The 20998-nt window shown below is 40.8% G+C and overlaps 2 protein-coding genes and 1 long non-coding RNA gene across 8 annotated transcripts; 2 read left to right on the forward strand and 1 right to left on the reverse strand.

The window, feature by feature from the left end:
- Positions 1–449: 449 nt before the first annotated feature.
- On the forward strand, positions 450–11050 carry ephx1 (epoxide hydrolase 1, microsomal (xenobiotic)). Of its 6 annotated transcripts, none has more exons than XM_071478521.1 (9): positions 450–691; positions 3592–3786; positions 3869–4049; positions 4132–4350; positions 5828–5957; positions 6196–6410; positions 6907–7015; positions 7274–7396; positions 10063–11050. In XM_071478521.1, the coding sequence occupies exons 2-9, from the start codon at positions 3604–3606 to the stop codon at positions 10262–10264; spliced, it is 1362 nt and encodes a 453-aa protein (XP_071334622.1). In that variant the 5' UTR covers positions 450–691; positions 3592–3603; the 3' UTR covers positions 10265–11050. The 6 variants fall into 6 exon arrangements, with proteins under 6 accessions (XP_071334622.1, XP_071334620.1, XP_071334624.1 ...); XM_071478519.1 differs by having other exon boundaries at positions 451–691; positions 3586–3786; XM_071478523.1 differs by lacking the exon at positions 450–691 and adding an exon at positions 712–729.
- On the reverse strand, positions 3585–4914 carry LOC139621723 (uncharacterized). The gene is made up of 3 exons (XR_011691064.1): positions 4787–4914; positions 4149–4329; positions 3585–3721 (listed from the first exon to the last, which is right to left on the reverse strand). It is a non-coding gene; the product is annotated as an uncharacterized lncRNA (long non-coding RNA).
- Positions 11051–12299: 1249 nt separating the features above from the next.
- Positions 12300–17592, forward strand: LOC139621721 (transcription factor 21-like). Its single transcript, XM_071478525.1, has 4 exons — positions 12300–13106; positions 14771–14923; positions 15288–15452; positions 16745–17592. Exons 1-4 carry the CDS (start codon positions 12939–12941, stop codon positions 16880–16882), a joined length of 624 nt encoding a protein of 207 aa, XP_071334626.1. The 5' UTR covers positions 12300–12938; the 3' UTR covers positions 16883–17592.
- Positions 17593–20998: the final 3406 nt, after the last annotated feature.

Here is a 20998-nt window from a genome sequence, read left to right on the forward strand (position 1 = left end):
AACTTTTCCTGATAATTGTTGCTGCCTTGGTGCATATTGAAGAAATTGCCCATGTTGTGTGGATGAGATACTTTGTTGTTGAGCCAAAACAGCAACAGGTGATATGGGAGCAAAATGAGGTACAAGAGCAGATGAAAGCTATAGACAAACTAGAATGTACATCTGGTGAACGTCTAAAGATGAAGATAATAAATACTTCATTAATCCCTAAGGAATTTCAAATTGTCCAGTAGCTTATTAATGTATTTAATGAATATTTGAGTCTGTGTCATGATCCACAAACATTGAGACAAGGTGATGAGTGAGTTGCAGACACAACTTAATGTTTTCTTTTTTCATTCTTTGTAATGGCTGAATATTTGATTTCAGCTGCAGTGCATACAGGATCCGCTTGAGCCTGCTCTTTTTTAATTAACACCTCTTACCATCCATTTCTGGTACACATTCAGCTTCCAGGACAGACTTTTCACATTATACAGATCGACTGATGTGAACAATAAACTTGCGCTCTTATCCATCGAAACTGAAGTTAAACGTGTCAGCCCGTCGGTTACTATGACAACAGAAGAACGCGCTAGGAGCTAGGACCCTGGGAAAGGAGAACAGCTCGGTAATCGACCGGAGCCAGGACACCAGCGACGGCAGCGGCGTCCACGGTCCGGGATCTCACCTCGCAGCCGCAGGACAACAGGTGAAACTACCGCAACCTTGTGTTATGTGGGAGTTCCGGTAAAATATCATCGACTGCTGACATGTTTTGACCTATCACAGACGACATACAGCTGAGACAGTTACTGACCGTTGGACATCAGGCTAACTGGTCGGTTAGTTAGCCGAACCTTTCTGAACAGTCGCAAGTTTTGACCAAGTTATTGGTGAAGTTGTAAGATGTGGTTTTTGTTACGCACTTTCACACGAAACGGAGGGTTCAGGGTTGAATAGCTCGACAGTTACTTACATTAACAGAGGGTGTGGGAAAATATTGGGACTAAGTCGACGTAAATCTGTGTCGTTCTTGATAACATGGTCACTTGTCGCTGTAGCTACGTTTAGCTAGCAACATATAGACTGACTTGTTTTTTGCTGTTAAAAGTTAAACACAGGCTTGTTTATCAGTAGGCTAACAAATACCCCTGTTTCTATACTGACTGTGTTGGCGGGTGAGGAGGATGCAGAACCCCCCCAGTCTGTTCTAGAAAGCAGCTCCGTATTGTGTGTATAATAAGGGCAGTTGACAGGTCGGTGAACTCCATGCACAGTGGTAATGTGGTAACATGCAGAGTACCTGTGTCCTTTCCTCTACAGTTTCTGTCAATTTGAGCCATTATAACTCTGTGAAGTGTTACTGGTTGGTTATCACATATAAATGCTGTCTGACAGTGGTGTGGTGAGCTCTGTATATATGTGTGTGTGTGTGTGTCCATGCTTGCAGCTTTGTCCTGCAGGTCTCAGGAGCCGTGGGGCCTGGTCAGTCTGTTCTTTAGTAAATCCTGTCAGCTGCTCACGGCCACAACACAACAACAGTGACACCTTTGTTTGGCTGGTCCCACATTTTTCCTCTAAACTCATGACCAATAAAATCATTGTACCCTACACTTAAATTACATTACCGGCAGTGAAAGTCATAGTGAAAAGTGTTTATTGTGTTAAGTCGGACTGTTTCCTATTCACTCGTACATATTTTTAGCTTACTAGTAAATGTGTTACAGTTTAACTCAGTTCTGGTTTTAGACTCTGGAAAATTATTTAATTTGAACAAAAGAAAAGTCTGAAAAAAGTCTCTGTACATCTGAATGAGTGACTGGTGCGTCTTGAGGAAGGTGTAATTTGAAAACAATAAGAAACTCTCTCTCACACACACACTGCTGAAATACTGTATTTAGTAACAACGTTTTGGTCTGTCCGGACTTAATCAGATATATGGGCAGCGTCATAAGCTCAAGCCACCTCAGTTATCCAATCATCTAATCAAGAGGACTACAGAGACTGGTTTGAATGATGATCACTCTAACCTTACTCAAAGCATATGTATCACCAGTCAAAAATAGCATTAAAAAGGCTAGGAAGGATACAAAATGACTCAATATGACAATCTTAAGTAACATCCATGTAACCTCAAAACTCTCAAGGTCCAAAAATGGAAAAGAATAAGTAAATATTTAAGAGCAAATATACTGAGATCTCATGGATCTCACAGTTAAATCAAACATATTAAATCCATTCTATAAACAGGTCAAAAGGGAAATAGAGTAAATTGTCACATTTTAAATTTGCCAGAAAGCATTTCAATGTCATTATTTATTAAATATCTCTACTCCCAAATGGCATTTAATAAAGATGAACCATCACATTAATAAGTAGCATTGCCAATTCATCAGTGAATTTATACAATAACATCCATATAATTTAAATAGTAAAAGAGATATCCTAGAGGCTAGAGATTAAAAATTGCAGAAAATCAAGACTTATCATGCTTTCCTTCTCCATGAAGGAAGGTATGTGCAGCTTAAGCATATTGATTTATTTCTGTATTTATTTAATATTGACCCCATTGACATTCCATAGGAGGCCCTGTCATGTTTGATCTCATGAAAATGGGCCACTGCTGGATAATCTGTGTCCTGTCTGCAGATTGCACTCTTGTGTTTGCTTATTCTTTATTTTAATTTTCTGGTTGTTTTACCAATAAAAGCAAAGGTCACATGGTCAGCGCATCACGACATGAGTGGACGTGCAGATGATGACGCTCTTCATGGGAAACTTTCTTCCTGTGTTGTGGGACACTGAGTTCTGATCCTGCATCAGTAATTCCTGTTTGTAAGAGGACAAGTTTTCTCACAGGAAAACTTTGCATGAATTAAATGATCTCTTAAAATTTGCCCTGTTTGTATACAAAGGTGGGTCATTAAAGATTTGGGATAGCTCAGGGTACCAGGGACCTTAAAAGATGTCTTTGGGGAGAGTAGGTGGTTTTACATGTAGCTGAAAATTCTCTTTTTTCTGACTCTTGCTTGACAGGTCAAAGTGAGATTTTTCTAGAGCTGAGTTTTATACTTGTTCTACCCAATAGACAGGATATCCCTTGTGAGATAAATTTTGATTTCATATCCACTGCTTTTCCTTCATGATCTCCGTGATCTGACATAATCTTCTCAGACTGCAAAACAACAAAAGATGCTTAACCAACTGTAGTCCTCCCTTGCATCTATCAACTGCTTCCCATCTTTGGTATATGCACATTCAAAGCCAGAAGATTACATGTCTAGTCATTCTATAAAGATGCACATCAGCATGTTTATTTCAGATTACTATAATACATTTTTTAAAAATTATTTTAATGACATCTTTTCCTTATTTCTTATATTCTACAGAGGTCTAAAAGTATTCAGACCCTTTCACCTTTTGCGCATTTTTTCCATCTTGTGTTGATCATTAATACATTTCCAAAAATTGATGAGCAAAAATAAAATGTCATCCATGTAAAATTACATCCACAACAAGCAAAAAGTGAAGAGGTCTGAATATACTCTGAAGCGACTGAACATGTCCTTGTGTTGTGTCGCTCATCCCTCCATCCTTGTCCAGGTGTAGACGCTGAGCACCATGTTCACAGAGGTGCTGCTTGGTCTAGTGATTGGGGGACTCATCTTCTTCCTGGTTCAGAGGAGCAGGAAGCAGGTCCTGAAGGTAGAGGATGGCTGGTGGGGGGCTGGATCACCTCCTGATGGTGAGGAGGACGACACCATCCGTCCGTTTAAAATCACCACCAGTGATGAAGAGCTGCAGGTTAGATTCCCTCATAGATAGTTAACCACCAAACAGTCTGACAGATTGCGGGAGCCCTCACATTTCTTCTCTTTTCTATCAGGACCTATACAGTCGGATAGACCAGACGCGCCCTGTTGCCTCATTGGAGGACAGCCAGTTTAATTATGGCTTTAACTCCCACTATCTGCAGAAGGTGGTCTCCTATTGGAGAAATGACTTTGACTGGAGGAGACAAGTTGACAAGCTCAACCAGTACCCCCACTTTAAAACCAAAATTGAAGGTGAGTCTGCATTGATGACTCATTCATGAAAAAGACTGTCCTTCCTATTTCTAACCTGCTCTTACTTATTAACCTTCCACAGGCATTGATGTCCATTACCTGCATGTGAAGCCCAAGAAGGTGCCTGAAGGAACTGCTGCTATTCCTCTGATAATGGTTCACGGCTGGCCTGGCTCCTTCTATGAGTTCTATGGGATGATCCCTCTGCTGACAGAACCATCAGATCCAGAGGACCTTGTGTTTGAGGTGGTGTGTCCCTCCATCCCAGGGTATGGCTTCTCTGAAGCGCCACATAAGAAAGGTGAGTGTGGGCATTGGTTTTCTTGCAGAAATAGGAAGTATATTTCTATAAAGAAGATAAACTGCTTTTTGTCATTTAACCATAAAAATAGAGCTGGAAAAAAAAAAAAAAAAAATTCTCTCAAGAACAGAATATAAAATATAAGGAGTGAAACTGATTACTTGTACATGCACGGCTACTGGAAAACAGCATTGATGAGAAGAGCAGTGGTTGCACACCGACTCCAAACCACAGATGTATTTGAATGAATGATTAATCCCAGGTTTTGACTTAACAAAGACGCAAGTGGGACACATCTAAAGTTCATGGTGCCTCAAAAACTAAAGTACATTTAAAGATCTGAGTGTTTGCTGGATCCACATGCAGACCACAGAGGCAGAGCATGCTCAATCCAAAGACTTATTCAACAAAGGGAAAAAAAAACACAAAGTCTTACATTAGGGGAGAAGCAACATCCCAACTGGTGCAGCAAGAAAAGCAAGATAAAAAAAAAAACAAAGTCAAAAACCTCAGAGCATGGCGATACTAACAGGAGCAAAAACAGATGAACCGACAAGGACTGAGGGAAAGTAACAGACTTAAATACAGAAGGGTGGCAGAGATGATTGGACACAGGTGAGACACGTTAGGGCGGGGCAGGTGGTAGGGTCCACTGTGGACCTTGAAAACTGAACTGAAATGAGATGGTCTTGCCTACGTAGGATTTCCACTTTGCGTCACTAGCAACACAGAACTTTCTTTTACAAAAACGTGAGGTTTTAAGGCCCTGGGTTTTAACAGTTTTATACTGTCAGCTGTTTAACTGAGCTGAAACCCAACACTCACATTTAAAAGTTGTAATCCTCGGGCTCCTCTGCATTTGAAGGAGCCTTCAAAATGGGACAACCTAATTGGTTGGCCCCTAAATTGGTTTTTGAGGCACCATGAACTTTTGATGTTTTCAAATTGGACATTTCCAACCCACTTGGGTTTTCGTTAAGTCAAAACCTGGAATTAAACCTGGACAAGTGCAGGAAATAAAACAACCAAGGGACACACAAGGAAAATAATTTCAAAGTAAATCAGGAAATCACCAAGAATCCAAACATAAAGTCTATTCAAATAGTCTTTTCAGGGCATGACACAGGTTCTTCAGCAAAGTAAAAGCTAAAACAGTATATATGTACAAAATGTAGGAATACTGCAGCACTTTTGCATTAAATCATTTAACATTAGCGAAGCATAAATCTAAAATGATACATACAAACAATGAAGAAGAATAATGATACAAGGTGAGTGTTGTTTGATCAGGGTCCTCTACATTGATAAAACTGTACAGTCTATTTCCTACAAATTTCACATTATATTGATGTGAAAATATTTCACTCCTCCCCCTTTTCTGTAGAAACTGCATCGTGTCATACTGAGATTTCTCAATGTCTGTGTTTGTCTGTGTGTGCATGTATGTGCGTGTGTGTGTGTGTGTGTACGTGCGCAGGCTTTGATTCGGTTTGTGCAGCAAACATCTTCCACAAACTGATGAAGCGTCTGGGCTTCCCGCAGTTCTATGCTCATGGAGGAGACTGGGGATGGCTGGTCACCACCAACATGGCTCAGCTGGACCCCAAGTAATATACACAAGAACTTCCTCAACACCTGGAAATAATCATTGTACTTAAGATTTCACATCAATTAGAAATTTTACTCAGCACACAACCAGTTCTCCTGGAAAAACCAGACCTTAGATGAAATGTCTATATTCATGTATTTCTGTAGACTTTTTTGTAAATGCTTAAGTAAGGTATAAATAAATAATCACTCATTGCCTTGTGTTTTACCTTAGTTTTCTTCTTTACCATACCTCAGGTCAGTCAAAGGCTTGCATGTGAACTTTGCCCCACCCTCTAAGCCTGGTCTGCCCATGGCTTTATCCATCATGCTCGGCCGCCGCTTCCCTAAGCTCTTCGGCTTCACTGACACGGACATTCAGCGTCTCTACCCTTGCATGGAAAAACTGGTGGTGGAGTCCATCAAAGAGTCCGGCTACATGCACATCCAGGCTACCAAGCCTGACACTGTGGGTAAGGAGCCTGGTTCATCAGAGTTTCTGCGTACAATGAACTGCTACTTGCAACATGAAATTATCTTCTCCTGTGTTAATTTTGACACAGTTAACTGATTAAAAAAAAAAAAAAAGTAAAATAAAAACAGGACACTGGTAAGAAAGTTTTAGCTGAAGCTTTTAGTTGAAACTTTAGGCATGTGTAACAGATGAGCATTGATAGAATGATATTGATATCCATGATCTCTAATACTACAATCAGCCAGCAGAGATGAGAAGAAGAAGATTTTATCGTGAAATATATCAGAAATATTTCTAAGGCGCTTGAATGATCAAGAGTTTGAAGATAAAGGAGAGAGGTGGTGAGGAGGTTTCTGTTAAAGTGGTGGTAGAGCAGGAGTGCAAGTTTGGTTAAACTGAGCAAGTGGTATTGTCATAACATCACAATAGCTGCTCGGAGCAATGCACTTAACTCTCAACTATCAAATAATCTGTGACTCTGCATGTCCCCTCAGGTCGAGGACTGAATGACTCTCCAGTGGGTCTGGCTGCCTACATCCTGGAGAAGTTCTCCACGTGGACGAGCCAGGACTTCAGGAACCTGGAGGATGGAGGTCTCACCAGGTAAAGGAACAGAACAGAGGGGAGTCGGTGCTGATTTGTGCCATCACATTGTATGAAACTATCATTTACAAATAGCAGCAGCAGGATCTAAATATGATTACTAGTAGCATATGTATTAGCAGTGTCCTCAAGGCTGCACTGTAACATGGAAATGGAAAAGGTTTGTCCACAGTACTGACACACAACTGTTCCTCCAGTGGCCACTGCTCAGTGGCCTCATTGTATAATATTAACTCTTGTTTGTTCTTTGTGTTGCAGGAAGTTCTCTCTGGACGACCTGCTCACTAATGTTATGATCTATTGGGTGTCTGGAGGCATCGTCTCGTCGATGAGGTTCTACAAGGAAAACTTTGGCAAAGGCCTCGACCAGCCGCACTCGAAGTGAGTGACAACCAAAGAGATTAATTCGACCACCTGGTTACACTGAGGCTACATCCACACCACTAGACTTTAGTTTTAAAATGCATCCTTTTTGCTTGTTTACTCTGGGCATCCACACTACTATGGAGTTTTTCGAGCGGCTAAAACTGAGACGTTTGGAAACACTGCTGGACCCATTTTTAGCCTTGACCACCAGTGGTGAAAGCAACATATGAATAACAGATGGCAAGTGTTACTGACCTTGTCGTCTTTGTAGCTGTTGTGGAGTTAAATTCTGTATTTTAACACTGCAACTGTCTTTGCTGTTCTTTGTTGGTAGTATTTTCTGCAACTAATCAACTGCAGAGTAAACAATCTGCTTCCTGTTTACACTGGCTCACGCATGCCCAGTGTAGGTGAATGGTCATATATGTTTTTTTAGGTGTAAGTATGAACGGAGATTGTTTCTGATAAGAGGCTAAAATGGTCGTCTGGACAGAGATCATTTTTGTTTTAAGACACTGTTATTAAAATGAAAACCTAATAGTGTGGCTGTGACTTGAGAGATACAAAGCAAAAACAGTGATACAGTGTTAAATGGGCTACATGCTTCTTGTAGTGCTGAAAGCACCCATGTGCCTCTTGAAATTTAAAACATCTTGGTTTGCAGCTGGGAATCCGGACCAAATCGTTCCTTTTCCGCCCGCTCGCAAAACTCCCAAAACAGCAGCCTCCCGGGGCTTTTTGCTGTCGAAGAGCAACACCAACTTCAATGCAAATGAGAATGTGGCTTTGAAAGAAAAGATCTTAAATCACAGGCCTTAAATGCTTTAAATATTCTGAAATGCTTATTGCTTTGGTATCAAGTTCTCTCAGTAGAGTGCCGCAGGAATGAGTCCTGAAACCCAGAAATTAGTTGCATTTAGCACTTCCTGTTCCTTTGTCCTGAGGTCTGTGGGTTTTTGGTTAGAGGTCTGAAATAAAGTCTGTGGTTAACACAAGCTCAAGACATTTTCACATTCTATTCTACAACATAAAATATGTCATTAAATACCCCAGTTATGATTTATGATGTCTGTTGAATAAGGCCAGTTGCTAACAAATGGCTAAATGAGACTACAGGGGTTAAATATCATCCCTGCCGAACATGGAAACTGATCTACTCACTGGTCCGCCTTTACACCCTTGTTGTGTTTCTACTTGCACTCTTACAAACTATTACTAACTTTCTAAGAGGAAAGGCTTTAGTAGAAGAGCTCAGAGCTAAAACCACAAGTTGGAAATTTAGTGCTGGTTACGCTGAAATGTGTCTGTGGTGTAGTCTTTAGAATCAGAATCAGAATCAGAATCAGAATCAGTTTTATTGCCAAGTATGTTTCCACATACAAGGAATTTGTTCTGGTGATTGGTGCAATTGGAGGTTCTTGGAGGTTCTAGTTCAGTTTTAGTTTCTGCCTGTATGTGGGAATCAGGTGGACCATGACATGGTCAGAGTGGCCCAGTGCAGCCCGGGGGACGGCGTGATAAGCACCACTGATTGTGGTGTAACAGTGGTCCAGAGTGTTCCCCTCTCTGGTCGGGCAATTAACAAACTGTCTGTATTTGGGCAGTTCATGACTGAGGTTCCCTTTGTTAAAGTCACCAAGTACAATAACTACGGAGTCCGGGTTGGTCCGCTCCACACACAGTATCTGCTGTGGCCTGTGGTGGGATGTAAACACCGACCAGGATGAATGAAGTGAACTCACAGGGGGAGTAGAAGGGCCTGCAGTTTATGATGAAAGTTTCCAGGTCAGGAGAACAGTGCTGCAGGATCACTGTCACATCTTTGCACCAGCCACTGTTAGCATAAAAGCAGATTCCTCCACCTTTGGTTTTGCCGGACAGCTCTGTGTCGCGATCCGCTCTGAAGAGCTGGAAGCCGGCCAGCTCCAGCGCAGAGTCCGGATCGATCCACACAGCCACGTCTCCGTGAAGCACAGGACGGCAGATGAAGAAAAGTCTCTGTTCTTCTGCACCAGTAGCTGAAGTTCATCCAGCTTGTTTACAGCCTAACATCAGCTTTTTACTTCTGGTGATTGTATTTAGGCTTCAACAATCATAAAGTGGTGATCATTGGTGACGATTCTCCTGCTGAACAAAATGTCAGTGTCATAAACCTCTGTTTGTCACAGAGTTAATGTTCTGCAGTAATCCAAAAGCCAATGTAAAAATCCCACTGGCTTTTTGTTGAGGGAACCAGGGTGATGCTAACACCTGGGTTAGCCTACAAAAATATGTCATCTCACTCTATAAAGCGATGATGGGGCGTTGATCCATTTCTTTTCAGTGAAAGTTGTTTATTTTTAAGTCGTTTGTTTTCCAGAGCTTCACACCCTCTTGTACTGAAACTATCTTTGGGTGGATCTAACATCTTTCAGTATATAACCCTTTTTTAGACACTTAATTAGTAACTAGATCCTGAATATTATTGGAGACATCACACTGAGGGGCAACTTGTTCAAATATTTAAATTTCATGTCATCAAAAAACTCATGACAGCAGTGAGCAGCACTGGCTTCATGCGTTAATGGCTCTTAAATAACACCTGTAATGTTGAAAGTGACCATTAGTCTAGATGGTTCTTGTTCTCCACAGCTTCCGCTCTTTAAAACTGATGTTAACCCATCATCATCGTCTCTTCCCAGGATACCGGTTTATGTTCCCACCGGGTTCGCCTGCTTCCCCAACGAGCTGATGCACACACCTAAACTGTGGGTCCAACAGAAATACCACAAACTCGTCACCTACACTCCCATGGTCCGCGGCGGCCATTTTGCTGCCATGGAAGAGCCCCAGCTGATGGCCGAGGACATCCAGAAGTTCACCAAGGCAGTGGAGAAGAAGTAGTAGTAGAGAGTGAACTGATGAACAGGTGAATGGAACTAAAAGTAGAGAATAAAAGTGCTTCAGCAGAACCTAACAAACTTATAGCCACATGTGTCAGTGCAGTTTAAAGGAACCAGACACCAGAATCCCAGTGTTTCTGACTTCCTCACAACAAGCCTTGTAGCCATGAGAACAGTTTGCTAAGCAGCTGCAGATGGGAGGTCAGAGGGCACTTGGTGTTGTAGTGTTGACAGCATAGACAAGGTGCCAAGCATTCCTCTAACTACTAACATAAAACATTTACTTTACTTAAGACACAGCCATGATGCTACATGATTCCCTCTAACCTTTTAATTATGCTTGATTTATAAATTGTATTTGCTCGTGTTTGTACCATTCATCAACTTTACACATTTGCTCATTGACTGACTTTCATTTGCCAATCCTCAACCTCAAGACTAGAAGCACTTATTGGTAATATTAATATAAGCCTGTGTTAAAGCCATGAAGTTAATTTCTTCTTAAGGTTTTTTATATACTTTGATATATTAAGAGTGTTGAAAATATGTTTTCAGATTATGGATATTCAGAATGTATATGCTATGTAAATGCTTGGAAATTATTCTTTTCCAACTTTTTCAATACAGTTTTCATTCAGAGTAATGCTAAAATCAGACCTTTCTCCTTTTAAACTGTCATTTATTATGAATTGCAGTGTATGGTACCATTTCAAGAAGACCAGAATAACATGTTGTACCTCCGATCATGATGTTTTATTTTTGACCAGATAAAACTGAATACTGAATACTGAGAAGTGCCCTATCTGTTATTTAAAACACCTTCTGGAGCATCCACATAGCTCCAATTGTCAAGTCTCATGTGCCGTGTGTGTACTTCATTCACAGTTCAATACGTTTTTGCACATAATTCTATAAAGGAAGTTCAGAAAGCCAAACTGTATTGTGAAAAGTCTGATTTCAGTGACCTTTAACAGCTGATTCTGGTTTAAAGGAGCCATTTGTAAGTTTTGCTGTTGTTACATAGATAACGTTAGCTTTAGCAGCTGTTGACTTACCAGTCTCGAAGAAACATTCAGCATCAAAAACTTCATTCCTTTACTCACCAAGTGCTGCCTCCAGGAGTCTCAGCTCTTGGCTCTATCACGCTCTGTCACTGTAGCTCATTAATGTATTCTGTTAAGATTTGAGTCTGTGTCATGATCCTCTGCCTTTGTCTGAGGTGTTGAACAGTCTGATGGCAGTGGGAGCAAAGGATTTCCTGAACCTCTCAGTCCTGCAGTGCAGAGAGATGAGATGTTAGCTGCTGCTATAGCTGCTTCTCTGGTCTGCAGGGATGTTGTGGAGAGGGCGGTTGGTGTTGTCCAAGATGGCTGCATCTTACAGTGTATGTGTCTCTCCACAACAGTCCCGAGTGAGATAGCCCCTTTAAATCTTAGATACAATTATATTACATTTAAAAAGGCATTTTAATGGTAATGGTGGCCTGTCAAACAGATGTCTCAGCGAAATGATTCTGTCTGTCTGACTTAAGGCCACAGTATGACTAGTTGAAGGACTGCCATTGCAGAGTTTTGGATAAAATATTTTACATGAGTTGGGCACCTTGGTTGAAGTTTGTAGACTGAAATAAAGAGTGAATCAAAGTTAGCTTCAGGCCATCAGACGGTAACAGACAGAGTTTCATTTAAGTTGAGGCGAGCTGAGCCTCTGCTGGGATGGGACGTTCTGGACAGATGTAGTGAGCTTGCTGAAATACCCCCTGGAGTTATACTGTATGTGTCCAAAATGCTGGTGTGTACTACTGTATGTCTCAAAATCAGGTTCATGGCATGTGATGCAGTTGTATAGGATGGTCACAGATTCACTAAGATGCCACAAATGTTTTCAACCAAACCTAAAATCATTTCCGCCTCTCTTCGTTAATCTTCAATGTCGCACTGTCCCGGGCCTCCAGTCCCACCCCTGTCCAGCTTTTAGCAGAGCTTTGAGTTTCCCAAGCCCCTCAGTGCCCTGGCTCGGTACACCCTCCCACTGCTTCACTCCCCCAGGCCTGACTGCCTGCCTGCCTGCTCTTCTTGGCAGTCAAACAGCCAGGGGAGGATCAGGACGACCGGGCTGCCGAGATAAGGACCATATGAAGTTCCCCACATTACCTCACCCGATAAGGAAACAAGCAGAGAGAAACAGAGAGGCAGAGGGAGAGCGAGAGGGTCAGACTAGGAGGAATTCTCTGGATGGACGGTGATGTGCAAAGAAGCAACCAGTGACTATGGCGCTTTCACCAGTTGTTTCTGGGTCTGAGTGGAACCGGGTTGCCACAGAGGTCTGACGGACTCAGCTTAGAGGTGCTTGAATACAACAGTCTTGAGTAGCGGCGTAAAAAAAATGATCACAAAACGTCTTGGTTTTCTTGAGAGCAGATGAGTCATCTCAGCTGTTCTTTATTCAAGTTTTAATCTTGATAAGGTTTAAATGATGTTTTCAGACTGGATGGAAAAATGACCTCAAACTGTGTGTTCTGTTGTGTATTTACCAAAGGACTTCACAGATGATAGGCTGATAGTTTTAACACGGGAACGCAAACTTTTATCCAGCCAATAAAAGCGGGCTCAGCAAAAGTGATTTAAGCTCTCAAGTCCTGAGGAGGATCTTGCTACACCACTTTGGCAGCATCCATGGCGGTGAATCCTCTGGAAGGTCTCATGACGGTTGCAGCGAACCACCAGCTGGTGTCCAGCTCCACGGCGGAGCCACAGAGCCAGCAGTCCGGTGCAGCCGGCAACCCAGCATCCCTGTACCGACACAGGCAGAGCGTGCACAGCAGCCGGGAGCCCAGGAAGTGGGTGAGTCTGTGTTCACAGTCCAATTTAAAGCCCTCAGAGTGTGATTAAGGTGTATCCTGTAAAATACAGGCAATAATTATCCATGGTAAACAGAACAGAATGTAAAAGGAAATAGGATGTGGGATACAATTTTCACAGATGAAACTGAAGCACAGCTGGGGTATCAAAGACTGATCTGCTAATGCAACAATTCATAATTCTGAGCAACCAGAGGGATGTTGCACAACTTGAACATAAGAAGGGATAACAGTTAAAAATGGCATAGAAACCAATCTGTACACAAAAGTAGTCAAATGTAATCTCATATATTTATCATTAGCAGAACTATGGGACATCAGGCTTCAGAGAACAAGTATTTGTGAGGACATGCAGTAGTTTCCGACAGATTGGTGCTCATATTGTTAGATTGTAATGAAGCTCAGAGTTTTTCTGCAGCAGGATAAGTGAAGGATGAGGGATGCATCTGTCCTTTATCCGGGATTAACCCTATAATGCCAAATGCATCAAATTTGATACAAGCATTTCTGAGACCTATTGCATCACCTCATGGTAAAAACTTCACTCAAAACCCTCTTGTATCCAATCTGATACTTGTCTTCCAACCCCTGGTGGTTCCCTTTATCACTACAACAATTCAAACACAGTACATGGGACAATCCAAGTTGGCCACCTTCAGATAGTTCCCAACTCACTGGATCAAGGTAAAGAAAATTGTGATTTTTACGATTTTCCAGTGACATTTTCTTTGAAATTTTTTGTCATATTCTAACATGAACACTTAATCTGCTGAAGCAAGTTATAATTACATAATTTTTTGCATTTTAGTATGTAGTAAAATCGTGTATAAAATTTGGAAAAACCTATATGCAAATAATTTTTTGTAATTTTTTTTTCAAATTTTGTGAAAGGGCCAAATAAAGGTTCCAGATTCAAGAAATCAGAATTTTCTGTCCATTATTTCTGGGGTCGGGCATTACAGGGTTAAAGAAGTTTACACTTCCAGCAGGCAGATGACTCTACCTTATTAGTATGATGTGTAAAACTGAAGATGAGTGAGAGCGGCAACAAGTAAAATACAAGATGAATCTTCCCTTTGCATTAAGGATTAGATAGAAGCATTAACAGGACCCATCCAGACAAGTTCCAGTAATAATGATGACGTGTCCTCATTGTTGCCTGTCTCCTGCTAAAATATGTACTTTTCATGCACATTACACATGTTTATAAGCAGCACTGGCCAAGAGAAATGCACTATTTTGTTCATTTGGGCCCTTTTTTTTAACCATACACTGTCTAAAGGATCAGCAATCATTTTTAAAATCACACCAGTAACAAGAGGGATCTGTCAGTTTATTCTCTACTACTCACATAGAGGATAATTATTGCCAAGCACTAAAGCGTCTAACAGCTTGAAGCACAAGTTACCAATTTTCATCCTAACTCTTCACATAATTTCTCTTAGTGCCATGAACATTAGTGGACATCCTTTTGTTGAATATGTACATAGGACTTGTAAATGTTCTTTGAGCAGAACACACTAAAATGAAAGTTACAATAATTAAAAATCCTGAATAGACAAATTGATTTTCACAATTGGAGTTTGTTGTATTTTCATGTCATGTTTGTGCAGAAACGTCAGGCTCTAAACACGTCCTCTGCTGCAGGTACAGTCTATGTGCAGGTCCAGGTCAAACTCTGGTTCCAGTTGTGGGTCTTCGGTCCAGCCCAGGACGCTGAGGAGTCAACACTCCCCAGAAAATGCAGCACGAGAGAGGAGCCGCGTACGCAACCTGCGACAGGCCTTCCACAGTCTGCAGGTACACGAGACACTAACGTTTCCTTTCCCTCCAGCTCACTGAGTTAACAACAAACACAAGCTGTTGTAGTTCTCATGCTCTCATTAACTGTATATTTATGTTTTACCACCTGCCTCTTGTTTGTGTGTTGAATTTAGTTTGATGACTTTATTTTGAACATCTTGAGTGTTTTGCATGCAATCAATGAAATGTTGTGCCTAAAAAAATAGAAAAAAAGTAGAAAAAAGCTGGTTACAGTCCTACCTATACTCAAATATTTGTGTTATGTGCAAAGCTCTTTTGAATCTAATATTAACAAATTCATTGCAGTGTAGAGAGGTGAGTTAAAGCTGATTAAACCTAGTCCACTCTCTTCTCTCCACAGGCTGCTCTGCCTTCAGTCCCACCTGACACCAAGTTATCCAAGCTGGATGTTCTGGTTCTGGCTACCAACTACATCGCCTACTTAACAGAGACGCTGGATCAGGGAGAGATTGTGGCTGAGCACACCCTGTCCTCCAGGCCGGGCGGATACCTGCATCCTGTTAAGGTGAGGCTGGGAACTAACAGCCTACTGCTGGTCATTCAGAGTACATTACACTGACCATTACTGATGTACATTACATGGCCTGCTGCATACATAGATGGTAATCCTCCCTATGAGTTCGTCAGGTGAGGCCCCTAAGTCCCTGTGTCCCTCCGGGGGCCCCCACCAGAAACTGAAAAGGATTTTGAAAGAACGTTTAGCAGGTGGTCAAGAGCAAAGACACTGAAGTCTGTATACTCATAAAAAAATATATAATGTTGTGGTATAACTACTGAAAAAAGTTAGATAGCTAGCTTTTTTTAGGCGCTAACTAATTTTAGTTTTTTAGTTATCTTATACAACCACCATGGCTGTCAGATAACAGATATGGCTATGAAAATATTTAAAAGTACATAAAACCACCAGTATTACCTTTAGACGACAAGCTATTTTTAGCTACTTAGCTAGAGCTAGCTAACTATCTGAAATACTTTCTGTGGATGATGAGGTCACAAAAACAGTCAATTAAACAAAGTGGTGATTAATGACATTACTTAATATATCATGATTGTATTATATATTATTGTTGATATATCATATTAACCATGCTCTATTATTATTGTTATTATTTATGTACTGCAGTCTTGACTGAAAATGTAATGTGGCTCTTAAGAATAAGAGGACATCTAGATTGTTGTGAAATTAGTTAAGGTTACTACTACATATTGTTAATAGTCTTTTATTTACTATGACTTACAATAGTTAACAGCTGTTTAAAGGAAACAGTCATGCTTAATAAATTAATGGGATGTCTGTATTTAATATATTACAGTCTGTTCAGTGGGACATTTTATTAAGTTGTGCTCTGTCATTATGTGATACACACACACACAGGATGTTGTGTTATCCTGAATGAATGACAAAGTTTTCAGTGCAAACGTCAGAGGACATCAATTATCATCCTGTCAATCAGGAAAGACAATCTAATCATTTGATGTGGGACTTTGAATTTTCTTTTTGTGCTATTTTCACTGCTTACTCCATCCAAACCGATTAAATCCTAAAGGTCACATCTGCTTAAAGTTTCTCTAACGAAGCAGTTCCTGATCATCTTACAGTAAATTACTGAACAGATACTGCTCATTATTGCTCAAACAGGAGGCTTAACAAAGAGGAAAACATTACCAACAAAAGAGTCATTAGTGCCCTGACAACAAGATGAAAGCCAACATATAAGTGTGTTGTGTATTTGTCTGATTGTACCATGTTAAAAACATGAGTCACATGGGTTTTGACGTGTTGCACTGTCTCCTCAGAAGTGGCCCATGCGTTCCCTGCTCTACTGTGGCAGCGTGGGAGAGCTGCTATCAGGGGTCTCAGCCAATCAGATGCCCCCACCTGGACGGGATGGGACACGCCCTCTGACGCCCACCTTAGAAGCAGACAAAGAGTGATAATAGGACATGTGCCATAACTTTCACCCCATTTCTCATCTTGTATCTTAACCAGCCACATAGCTACTATAGATGGCAGAGGACACATCAGGATTAAGACAGTTATCAGTAGTGAAAAGAAGCTACGTTCAAAGCCAGATACGTTCACTGAATACAGTCTTGCAGTTCTGGGTTTATCTTAGTATGAAGGACAGGGCTTAAATGAACCTACAGCTACAAGGACAGTGGCCATTTTTATCTCCAGCTGTTGGAAAAGTAAATACATTATGAAAGCTGATTTTCCTTGTAGATTTTTTATTTAATTCTTTAATTCAACTTGTCATTATTGATAGAAAAGTTACATTTTTAATTTGTTGTGCGCATCTGCTTGTAGGTGCACAAGAAAAGTTTGTAAAAAGTCATGTTATTTTTTCCATCGCCCTCAAATAAAAGAGGAAAACATACAGTTTAACACACACAGCACAGAGTTGGATTTGCCTCTGTTGAAAATATCCCGTCATTATCTGAGCATTAGACAGCAGGTTGTCAGGAATGGATTTAACTCAAGGAAATGAAATGGCTGCTTCACTTGACTAATTATGCCACAAATCACTACATGGAGGAACAGTGTGTAACCTGTTATCTTGATTTAAAGGTTCATGCAGTTTTACTTTCACCGTACGGAAGAGTTCAATCACCTGTGTGCTGTTTAAGAAAAATAAAATGTGTCTTCATTAGGTTCAGCTTTTTTATTCAAATGTTTGTGGTGTGTGTCTGTGTGTGTGCGTGTGTCTGTGTGTTGAGTGGGGGTGGGTGGGGTGGTCAGGGGGGCAGACAGATTAGCAGTGAGGGAGGGATTGTTGTGGGAACATGGCAGCCGGCAGTAATGACCACTTCTCTTATTCTTCTCTCGTTCTCTTTACAGACAAACACCATCTACAATAACAGTGTGTGTGTGTTTTTGTCTAAGACAAACAATACTTTAGAAGCAGAAATAACCCCATTGGTCCATTGGTAGCAGTTGATCTTAGTGGGTGGAGCTAAACTCAGATGTGTGTGCAGGTGTGTATATATACACATATACATATATAGATGCAATATTCTATCAAACTGAAGCAGTGTTTCCCAACCTGTGGACAGGGGCCCACTGGTGGGCTGCAAAGGTATTGCAAGTGGGCTCACAAATCACTGCAACACATTGCAATTTTGGTGAAAAGATTATAAAATATAAATATGTTTTTAATGAAATGATTTTTGAAAACATTAAAATGTTTAAAAATCCTTTCAGTTTTTTTTCCCTCTACACTTTGCCACCGGACCACATCACATACTTGTTTGCTGTCTCAGTCTGACTGCGCGCTAACAGATTACATCCATGGAAAGAACTGGAGGATCATAGTGGAGAGCTGGAGTTAAAAAGAGTTAAAAAGAAAAGAGTCAAGAGACAAGCTTTCAATCCCCTGTCAAATAAAAAGAAAATCTGAGCTTCCCCAACATTAAAATAGAAAGTTCCCTGAGAAGGCGTTGTTGTTCGGGGGTCAGATGGTGGCTGCCAACATTTTTGAGATTTTCAGGTGTGCCTTGAGTTTGAAAAGGTTGGGAACCAGTGCTTTAAAAGGATGTTGCCAAAAAGCAGCTCAAAATTCAACAAAATATAACTGAGGCCAGAACAACCAAACACATGCAGCCTCACAACAAACTGCCACCTCTCCACCTCCCCACCCCACTGACCACTGACTCACATTCTGCCTTCTCCTCTTCACCTCACTGGAACATACCACCTACTCAGGTAAGTACGGGGGTGAGCTACACACACAAACACGAGCGCACAGAACATTACTCCATCCATCTGTTACTGCTCATAATAACAATTTACTATAAGCACACTAATTATTCATAAGTGTGCAAAGTTTAATAAGCAAATGTAATTTCCTGCAGGACAGTTTCACCTTTATCTCCCCCCATCCTCACAAAGCCCAGTCCGTCACCGCTGAGGCGACCTAATGATGCAAACCTGTTTCTCCTCTCTCTGATTGAGGAGCTGATCCACTCCCACTGACCCAGACAGAGCAAGTGAAAAGTGGGCTGACCCTCCAACAGATGATAAACTTGTAAACAAAAATCTCACAAGCAGTGTATTGAAAAAAATGAAAAAAAAAAAAAAAAAGTACTGATGATATGAGACATAACAGTTACAGTGTGGGGGAACAGGGTCGAGCAGCCTTTTCACAGCGATTTCATAAATTTAGTAACTAATGCATTTTGCTGCTCCATAAAAAAGTGAGATCAAGTGAGATATCATTTTAACCAGCATTACAGATGCCACAGAGCCCAGATGCTGGATAGCACTGATTAAAATCAAAGCTTTGAGGACTGATAGATAATTAAAAGCTTAATCTCCTCATTGTCCACATATTAGTATACATACATACATACATATATATATATATATATATATATATATATAAAGGCTAGCTCTCTCTCTCTCTCTCTATATATATATATATATATATATATATATATTAGTATATTTTGGGGTTTTTTTTTGGTTCCTGGTCAGCCTCCTGTAGTTTTCTGTCAGCATTTGTTAAATACAATATGGGACTTTTTACTTTGGCAACATCCACTGGACATTACTTTTTGAAAAACCTTCAAGATTTCAAACTGTTTTTCATTTGCTCGCAATGTCATGAAAACCCATGCAACCCATGAGACGCCACAGACATCTTGATATTTCATTAATTTCTGTCAATATGTTAAAAGTAAATCCAAACAAAATAGTTAAAAAAGCCAAACATTAGCACAGTTTAATTGGACAACATCAAGAGATAAAAAAAGAGACTGTTTCCAGCGTCCTCCTGATTTCACAATATTTGTTGTTTCAGTATCTTAACTCATAATTCAATACGTGTCGTGTTTCGGTGTATGATTACACTGTAACTGCAAAATAAAGAGCTCAGTGCTGAGGTCCAGTCCAGTAAATCACGTAGAGTGGATAAGAGAAGCCTACTACAGATGGGAAACCAGACTCACTGAAATCCTCCTGTCCTTGAACAAAATGGGCTCGGCTCCACAAGCAACAGCCCTGTGTTCAAGGCTAGCTCTATAAATCAGCTGTGGGGCTGGGGGGTTGGGGGGGGGGGTTGGGGTGGAGCTCCCGATTTCCCGTGTGGTGGTGATGACAAATTTGGAGCTGCTGGAGTCTGACTACTAAGGCGGGGGTTACAGAAGGACGGGAGAGGCCAGATGTTTTGGTGAAGCAACTGCAAGGGAGACTGAGGTCAAACGAGAAGCAGGACCAGGCTCACAGCTGCGACAGTGCCTGTGAAAACTTATTTTAATGACTTTAATCTTTTACTGGTTACCATGCCATGGTGCAACGCCATTTTGAACCTTTTTTAAAAATGTATTTTATATTTTGCATTTTAGAAACATCTTAACGTCTTCCCCATCAAGCGACACTTGTACACTAAGAACCACAACTCCCACTGTCCATACACAGTTGAGTCCAGCTGCTCACACACTCTTCTACTTTCAGCTCAGTTCAGCTTTATCTGTATAGCACCAAATCATCACATACATTATCTCAAGGCACTTTACATGGTAAGGGCAAGACCTTACAATATTATAGAGAGATATTATCGGGGGGATCTCTTTTCATAGTTCCTGTCAGCACTCACGCTGTGGCATTTTGGATCAGTCGGAGGCTTTTCACTGAGTCATTGGGACACCCTGATAATAAAGAGGTAGTGCAGTCTAGAGGTAACAAATGCAAGGACTAGTTGTTCATGGAAATGAAAGAGCAGTTTTATGTGTGAAGTACATCTCCTGGTCAAAAATGACCTCAAGGTTTCTGACTGTAGCACCGGATGCAAAGCTAATGCCCTCCAAAATATATTATCAGATAATGTATTTCTGAGGCACTAAGGGCCAAGTACAGTCACTTCAGTTTTATCTGAATTTGGAAGTAAATAAAATTCTGGTTTATCCATGTAGACTTCTGGTTTACTGAGGTAATAAATGAAGTGAGAAGTAGGTAAATTTTCACATAAACTTCAATACAATCTGACTTCTTTTTACAACCAGTGGCGTCACCCCCTGATGGTCATTAGATAGAATGCAGCTTTAAGGCTCTTC

The sequence above is a fragment of the Trachinotus anak genome, unplaced genomic scaffold, assembly GCF_046630095.1.
Source record: "Trachinotus anak isolate AG129_WGS33_773 ecotype Australia unplaced genomic scaffold, CSIRO_AGI_Tana_v1 ptg000005l, whole genome shotgun sequence".
NCBI lineage: Eukaryota > Metazoa > Chordata > Actinopteri > Carangiformes > Carangidae > Trachinotus > Trachinotus anak.

Coding starts and splice junctions, on each gene's coding strand:
- ephx1 (XM_071478518.1), top strand. Junction 3,787..3,868: donor CCAGTGATGAAGAGCTGCAG/GTTAGATTCCCT, acceptor CTTTTCTATCAG/GACCTATACAGTCGGATAGA. Junction 4,351..5,827: donor TGAAGCGCCACATAAGAAAG/GTGAGTGTGGGC, acceptor GTACGTGCGCAG/GCTTTGATTCGGTTTGTGCA.
- LOC139621721 (XM_071478525.1), top strand. CDS start 12,939: ATGGCGGTGAATCCTCTGGAAGGTCTCATGACGGTTGCAGCGAACCAC. Junction 14,924..15,287: donor AGGCCTTCCACAGTCTGCAG/GTACACGAGACA, acceptor TTCTCTCCACAG/GCTGCTCTGCCTTCAGTCCC. Junction 15,453..16,744: donor GATACCTGCATCCTGTTAAG/GTGAGGCTGGGA, acceptor CTGTCTCCTCAG/AAGTGGCCCATGCGTTCCCT.